Genomic DNA, 8,779 nt, shown 5'->3' with positions numbered 1-8,779 from the left:
AGTCCTAAAAACAACACTCTTGATGCTATGCACTGAGACAATGCTCCATATATCAGTTTATTTTGCATGTAGAGGACAAAATCTAGTCAGTGTAATAATTTTTCTGCATGTAAATAGTAAAGTGCTTATTTTCCCACAAGAGTTTGTTCAGTGTGAAAATACTGGGTCTTATAATACCCTATAAAGCTTTCAATTTAAAGGTTAGTTATAAAAATAAAAAAAATAAGGAAAAGAGTTTTAGTGCCTTATGCTCATTTTATCAGACATGCAATTTGCCCTTTTCGCATATAAAGTGAACTCAAGAATTTCCACTATTAGAAAAAAAATGATTTGGCAAGCCAAACACTGTGTCAAGCTGCCTGTTTTATCTCTGTAGATGTGGATATTTTAAGACAGAAGATTTGCAAGACGTTACACAAAATAATAATTCTTCTTGCTTTTATTATTAAATGAGAAAGTCTGAATTGTTACATTGTCACATTGCTAGTCAGAAATGCTGCAGCGATGAAGACAGTCAATGCTGAGTCAACCCAAGTCCTTGTTCTACAACATTCGTTAACAAAGAAATTATAGTAACGTTCAACACACCCAACACAACATCTCTTGCTTTCTTCAGAGTGCAGTTCCATCATTCTTCCTCTCGCAGGGCATGTTACTACATATATTAATTTTTTTTTTTTTTTTTTTGGACAATACATCCCCATATTTTCATGGTATCAAAACAAGCTTCTGGAGATGTTACAGAAATCTTCATACATCATCATCATCTGATGTATCACTGCTGCTTGTCTCAGAATCTTCATTTTCCAGAGCAGGTGTGAAAGTGCTGTTTTTCCAGGGGCTAAATTTAAAATTACAGATGAGGCCATTTTTCCGTAGACCATTTTTTCGTAACTAAAATGGGAAAACAAGATGTTTTTAGGGAGAGGATGAGCTAAACACAACAAACCACTGAGTTTCATTCCCTGTATCCTAGTCTATGAGCTACATTGGATCCACAGCATTATCGGTTATACATGCATACAAAGAAAAATTCATCTGAGAGGCTTCATTTCTGAACCAGCTAACTGCCTCCAAGAGCTTCTCCAATTGCACTAAGCTAAGCTCCTGCAGTGATCAAATATACTTTCTTCCCATCCACTTCCTCAGCTGTTCTCCCAAGTAGGCCCTCCCATATGGTCTCTCCTGTAACAGCCCCTTTTTCAGAAAAACAAAGCAGAATGTCAAGATCGCCTAGTGAATTGCATTTTCCTCAATTTCCAGTGAAGCAAGACAAGGAAACTGCACAAAAACCGTGACAGAAAATTCCCTTTCCTCAGGTTGAGCTGAAGAGCTAGAAATCCTGTGCAAGCCTGCAACTTGCAATGCTGAAAATAAGTACTGCTTCCCCTATCTTTTTAAACCAACTGTTCTTCTGAAAGGGCAAAGGAGGCAAGAAAGGAAAGAAAAAGGGTACTGAAATGGCATCATCTCTATCCATCAGAACTATTGGAGATCCTCCTCACGATAAGATACTTAGAGTGGCCAACTGTAAGTTCATAACAGAACATTAGCATAGCATTACCTGTTCACTAATGACTTGGAATTCCCTCATCTCATCTTCTGTCAGTGGAGCATAAATTTCATCATTTTCACTATCTTCCTGCCAGCCCATTTCCTTTAACAACCTTAGAAATAAAATAAGAAACATGAGGGAATTTCTACACACACAAAGACAGTTCAAGCTCTTTGTATACAGGTGTAAAAATGTGTAATAAATGTATTAGTTTACCATTTTTCCAAACAGATTTCTAATCTAGTTTTATGCAAAAATTTAAGGTAAGTTCTACAAGCACAAAGTTACGAAGTTATCAGATCCTTCACAGTTGATGCTGTTATGCCACTCTATCTTTGGGTTTAAAAGCTGTAAAAATTAAGCATTAAGAATGTGTTAGATAAAGTATTAATTTCAAGTGAATATCCTGTCCATCACTTGCATATGTCAAGCACTACATTTCCTGCCATCAGGTTTCACATACCAAATAGATGCAGCTTCCTCAATAAATCTAGTGAACATACTGGCACAGAATGTCCTCACTCCAGGATTATTTCTAACCAGTGATAACATTCCCAGACAAAGTTGCTCTTAGCATAAGATGACAAAATTTCCAAATAAACTCTAATGGAAATCAGGCATTAAAATATAGATATAAATATATATATGTTTTTCCTGTTCTGTTTCAATTGGATGGGTGTTCTCCAGAACTGCAGCAATAAATAAAGCAGAAGCGAAAACAATTTGGAACGTGTACAAATTCAGATACTGATGCATGGGGTTTCTCTTGAAAGCTTATCCATTGTTGGCATACTGTGGACTTCACAGCACATCAAATTGCAATCTGTGTTCTCAAGATACATGTTATCCCAGGGAAATGACTTGAGTACAACCAAGTGACCTTGGCTACTGCTATGATATTCATCATATTCCTAAGGTTCAAGATGGAAGAAAGTGATACTTTCATTTTAAGGTGAGACATCTACCTAAGGTAGAGAAGAAAAAATATATTTCTGGTGGAGCAGTAGAGTAACTCCTCAAAAACAGCGTTAAGAGAAGAAGATCCATACAGATCTGCAGTCTGCAGACTTCTTTCCTGGATAACAAAGCAGCTATGAGAAGTGCTGGTGATGTCCTTCCATGTGACTACAACTATGAGCAAGTTTTGGGATGCAGGGACGAAAAGAAATAGAGACACACCCTTCAGATGATTACATTTGAGGTATCCAAGGATGAAATTATCAAGTGTTTCAGCCAGTGCCAAAAATGGGAGAAGAGTAACCATGCACAGAAAAATACATTTAGATGTGAAGACATTATGAAAACAGGGTTGATCACAGGCATGTCCAACTCACAGGCTGCATGCGGCCTGCCCCAGGTCATCACAGTGGCAGTCCTTCCCTGCTGAGCAGGCCAGCCCAACCCCAGGCACGTACCCATTGCTCAGCAACAAGAAAACAACAGTGTGCAGCCAGCACTGTCTGGGCTGAAACCAGGGCATGGGGGGGTGCAGTGCAATGCCAACTCAAGTTACAGAAAATAGTGCATTTTGATACACTGGCTAAACACAGCGAATAGCAATAAGTATGCAGATGCTTTCTGTTTAGTGAAAGGAATTTGAAAGCGGTTTCAAGATTGCCAAAACAATCATCAATCTATGTTTGTGACTCCATTTTCAGCCAGCAGAAATAGACTACTATCTAGTTTTCAAATGAACTAGATAGAGTTGCAATCAGATATTCCACTCAAAAATTGGATGTCTCATCATTAAGCTTTCCTCTAAGTTCTATCTTAACAAAGAAAAATCTCCCTCACTTCAGAGACATGCCTTACTCATTGCTTTTTGGTAGTGCGTACATTTATGAATAATTATTTTTAAGGATGAAGCACTGGAAGAGCAAAATTTCATCAAAAATCTCTGATGAACACCTTGAGAACTGACAAAGAATAGCAACCACTTCCATCAACCAGCCTGATGCATTAGTTTTGCAAAAACAGGATTAAATATTCCACTTGTTTTATGGTTTCGCTCCTCTTTCTTTCCATAATGTTTTGATAAAAATATTAAAAATTAAAATATTTTCTTACTATATATATATACACACACATATTTATATATACTACATATATATATATATTTTTTTCTTACTATATATATTTGGCTGCTCCAAAAGTAATGCCTCATTTTATTATACTTGCCCGTAACACCACAGGCAGATGTGAGTGATATGGCAGTAGAGATTGAACCTTCCCACCAATATTCTGTTACATTTTGTTGCCATGTGACAGACGGCAATAGAGGGACAGTCTGACAAAATGATGTCATGGAAATGCGAATGAAGCAAAGGCGTGTCACTGAATTCCTCCACACAGAAACAACAGCATCCACTGGTGGGTTCACAAGGGGGAGGTCATGCTTGACCAATGTGGTAGCCATCTACAATGTCGTTAAGGGCTGGATGGATAGGGGGAGTGCAGTGGATGTAGTCTACCTTGATTTTCAGCAAGGTATTCGATACTGTCTCCCACAACATCCTTACAATAAAGCTGAGGAACTGCGGGATAGATGAGTGGACAGTGAGATGGGTTGAGAACTGGCTGACTGGCAGAGCTCAGGTGATCAGCAGCACAGAGTCCAGGAAGCCTGTATCTAGCAGTGCTCCCCAGGAGTTGATGCTGTGTCCGGTCTTGCTCAACATCTCAATCAATGCCCTCGATAAGGGGATAGCGTCCACCCTCAGCAAGCTTGCTGATGATACTAAGCTAGGAGGAATGGCTGATACACCAAAAGGTCATGCTGCCATTCAGCAAGACCTGGACAGGCTGGAGACTTGGGCAGAAGGGAATCAGGTGAGATTTAACAAAAGCAAGTGCAGAGTCTTGCACTCAGAGAGGAATATCCATATGCACCAACGCAGGTCGGGGGATGATCTGCTGCAGAGGCACTTTTCAAAGTGGGACCTTGGTAGACAACAGGTTGGCCAAGAGCCAGCAGTGTATTCTGGTGGTCAAGAAGGCCAATGGCATCCTGGGGTGCATTAAAAAGACTATGGCTAGAAGGTCAAGGAAGGTGATATTCCCCATCTATTCTGTCCTGGTGAGGCCTCACCTACAATAATGAGTCCTGTTCTGGGCTCCTCACTACAAAAAGGACAGGGATCTCCTGGAAAGAGTCCAGCAGAGGGCCACAAAGATGATAAAGGGCTTGGAGCATCTCCCCTTCACTGAGGAAAGGCTGAGCAACCCGGATCTGTTCAGCCTTGAGAAAAGAAGACTCAGAGGCGATCTGATCAATGTCTATAAATATCTGAAGTGTGGGAAGGAAAGGGACAAGGCCAAACTTTTTTCAGCAGTGAGTGGAGACAGGACAAGGGGAAATGGCCACAAACTGAAGCATAGGAAATTCTGCACAAATGTGCGTACAAACTCTTCATAGTAAGGGTGATGGAGAATGGGAAGAGGCTGCCCAGCGGGGTTGTGGAGTCTCCTTCGCTGGAGATATTCAAGATCTGTCTGGTCACCCATCTGTGCAATCCAGTCTAGGGAGCCTGCTTTGGCAGGGGGGTTGGTCTTGATGATCTCCAGAGGTCCCTTCCAGTCCCTACAGTCCTGTGATACTTCTGGAGACCTAACAGTGGATGTGAGCACAGTGAGGGAGTGGGTGGTGCTTTTCAGCAGTGATAACAGCAACCATCCTCTCTGGCAAGTTCTGACAAGCGTGCCATACTGGCAAAAATGCATAGCTAATCATGGTGACTATGTTGAAAAAATATGTCTCGTAACTGAGAACTTTCTCTATCAAACAGAGTTGTTGTGCTCATTGTATCTGTTGCAGTTTCCATGGAAATAAATAGGAGACATTACATTTCGAGCAATCCATGTATATGCAGCCCAAGACAATTGCTCTTCAATAAGCGTGGTTCAGGCAAGCTAAAAGGTTTTGATACCCATTGTTTATCTTACGGTGAAGATACTGTGGCATTTAATCATGTTCGCATATTCTCTGACTGAAAAGATTCTGCCAAAAGGATAAGCACCTTCTTTGGGCAAACCAAACACCTGCAGACCTTGTGTCTTAAAGGAAATAAAAGCTGTTTCACAAAAAGTAAAAAGTGTTCTAATACTATATGCCAGAACTGGCACAGGAAACTGACACTCAGAGTTGGATAACACTGAATGTATTAAAACAGAGGTTGTAAGATGATTCAAGTTGATGCCTGATGTAAAACCCTGCCTAGAAAAAATTCTAGGTCCAAATACAACACAAGTACAGCAAATAAATGTGCAAGTGACTAAAATGGTATCACTAACCATTATTAAAACCACATTAAAAGCCCAGAACTGTAGAAGAGGGAGAGAACAGCACTACTGAGTCTGTTAAAAAAGTTAACAGGACAATAATGGAAGTTGCATCCTCTGTATTGTTTAGACACAATTAGACAATGTGACTGCTAGGAAAAGTGGTACCATCAGAAAGCAGAACAAATAATATTTATGTCATCTAAAACTTTTATGACAGAATATATCCACTTGCATACACAGACAAAAAATACTTTCAGTGATATAGATTTAGCAACAATAATTTGTTATAAAGTTTTACTGCAAGCATGCTAGAATGTTAACAGTATTATGTATAATTAAGTGGATAGCTACACTGCTTCTGTTAAAGTTGAGGACAGTAGCTAATGAACTTAACCAACATCATCTAAAGCTGACAGGACCACTGCATCTTTAAAGCAACATTAGGAACTACACTTAAAAAATTGCACTTCAGTTTAGTAAACTTCACATCAGCAGTATAAGTACATAATCAGAGTACAGTGAAGCTTTCTGTAGCAGAAGGAAAATCCAAAACACATTTTGCACATGTGCCAATTCAGTTATTAGGCATGCACAAGCTTCCAGTGAGTTGGTCACTTCAAATCCAGATTTCCTCTTAAAGGCCTACTGCAATACCTGTTACATGACACAGGTCACAGTCAAGAGCCTAGTACGGAATACAGATGCACAGTATCTCTGGAATATCACAGAGAAGCTTGCCTAGAAACTCTATGAAGGCAATTCAAAGTAATTTAAATTAACCAATAAGAGTTAGATTCAACTTCTATCTTCTAGTCAAAAACTACTGCCCACAGGCATTAGCAGCCCAAGTTTTCTGTCCCTGTAGCCAATGAGTGGGAGAGGAATAACATACAATCACTGTAAATAGATTCTGTATTTCTTTAGTTACAAGAAACAGTTTAAAAGTGTTCACAACAAGCTCATCTCCAGACTTGAGCTATGACTTCCCGGCAGGGCCATTCTCATTTCTATCATGTTACTATTAACTTCAATCCTTTGAATTTATTTTTCCCTTTCCACTGCACTGTCTTAGAATCCCACTAAACACATCAAACAGCTATAAAAATAATATTTTATCTAGCAAAAAGGAAAAAGTGGCTGGAGTTTTACATAATATGCAGCACTTAAAGCATCATTAGAAGAAATAGGAATGATATGCATTGTTCCTCTGAGATATGCAGATCCATTTGCTTTATTTTTTTTTTTTTTTACAAGGAAATAAATTCTTAGTAGAGCAGGTTAAAGATGACAATATATATAAGGTCTACTAGAAATAAAGTAATTCCATGTTGAATTAGTACTACTAAACTTAAATCTTTTACAGTATGCTTAAAATACATTTTGTGTTCTCAATTATCAGATTCTGAATTCTACGCTAGTAAGAATTTAAGATGTGACTACTTACGATGAAAAAGCATTTTATGTAAGAAGCACATACCTGTGCTCTGCCTCAAGCGAGCTTGAAAGAATATTTGCCTGAGGAAAAGCCGAAGATCGAATGACCTGTTGAGATGTAATTGAAGCATTGCCATTCTGTTGTGGAATTTCATTTTCAAAGTTTCGGTTTATATCTCTCTCATGATGACTACTGTTGCTGTTATGTAAGTTAAGGGAGTCACCATCCTGTTAAAATATAATACACATATTGCATAGTTCAAAAGTAAATTGCACTCTGAAAATGCTGCAGTCGAGCGATTCTGCTGAACTTAAATGGAGAATTACATTTCAATAGCATTACAATACATGGACACTACACAACTCTTAAGTTATACCACTGAACTATTAAAGTAGAAAGCAAGTCCTGGGTTCTACCTCAAACTTTTCTACAAAGTTTTAAACATATCTTAAAAATTCAAGTTTATTTGTAAATGTATGAAAGTTATCTGTTGAACTTAAAAACAGGGTTCCTAATTTAATAAATATTCTGTGTGTCTGGCAGAGTTTGAAAGCACATACTACTTGGTTTAAAGGGCAGGTCACAGTCACCATGTATCAACCAGAAAACTCACCTTCTGCATGTTCAGACTCCCTACATTCAGACTACATCCACAGTACTTCTCACTCTGTTACTTCAGTGGTAATTTACTAGCCATAAGAACTTGGAAGAGAGTTTGTTAAGAAAACATTGTTAGGGTTCACACAGCTTTTTAAAGTTCTTTAATCCTATTAACCTAAAATATTTCTCTGTATTCTGCTCTTCCACCAATTTCTAATTCTTACTTAGTAATTAGCCAAATAGCTTCAGAAGTCTTAGCAACTATCAGAACAAAGAAGAGAGCATGATCATTATCCAAGCTAGCCCCTTTTTGACAACAAAAGCCTCAGAGCTGGCATAAAACAGTACTATCTGTAGCAGGAAGTAATCACTCAATCAGCAAGTTTTGAATTATACGTAATCCTATTTCTGAATACAGGATTGAGACCATAAACAGCATTCCCCCTTCACTCAGAGATAGCTGCTTCCAGTAACTTTAGAATGCCCACCAAAGATTTCTTAAAATTTAAAAAAGATATCTCAGTAAATATATAATTAGCTGTTAAATCACAAACATGGAGAATCTAACTCAGATTATCAGGGATCATTCATAAGAACATTCAAGAACTCTAATGTATTAAATGTACTGGGGCAACAGAGCTTCCTTCAAGCATGACTCAGCTGCTGCCCATCACCATCTGCCAGATTATTTCAATCCCCATCACTGTGGAAAGTAGTACAAGAATTACCGGCACATGATTGTTAGTTTTGGTTTTTTAAACCTCAACTTTTTTCCATTAGTTAAACATCAATGGCAACAAGATACATGTAATTACTAAATACTCAAAGATGCGTGTTACATACAAATGTCCAACGATATTATGACTTCTACTGCTAATTTTTTTTTTTTTCCACCCAAATACACTGTC

At 38.4% G+C, this 8,779-nt stretch overlaps 1 protein-coding gene across 2 annotated transcripts in view; it reads right to left on the bottom strand.

Annotated features, from left to right (window-relative positions):
- Positions 1–421: 421 nt before the first annotated feature.
- GPBP1 (GC-rich promoter binding protein 1) overlaps positions 422–8,779 on the bottom strand; it is a 40,482-nt gene continuing 32,124 nt past the window's right edge. For both annotated transcript variants that reach the window (XM_085212540.1, XM_085212542.1), the window contains 3 exons: positions 7,314–7,498; positions 1,565–1,667; positions 422–894 (listed from right to left, as the gene is read on the bottom strand). In XM_085212540.1, the coding sequence (XP_085068666.1) occupies positions 751–894; positions 1,565–1,667; positions 7,314–7,498 (432 nt within the window). In that variant the 3' untranslated portion in view covers positions 422–750. The remainder of the gene's footprint in view (positions 895–1,564; positions 1,668–7,313; positions 7,499–8,779) is intronic.

Source organism: Meleagris gallopavo, chromosome Z (genome assembly GCF_905368555.1).
Source record: "Meleagris gallopavo chromosome Z, MGAL_WU_HG_1.1, whole genome shotgun sequence".
In the NCBI taxonomy this organism is placed as follows: Eukaryota; Metazoa; Chordata; class Aves; order Galliformes; family Phasianidae; genus Meleagris; species Meleagris gallopavo.
This window is presented reverse-complemented; position numbering and strand designations above follow the sequence as displayed.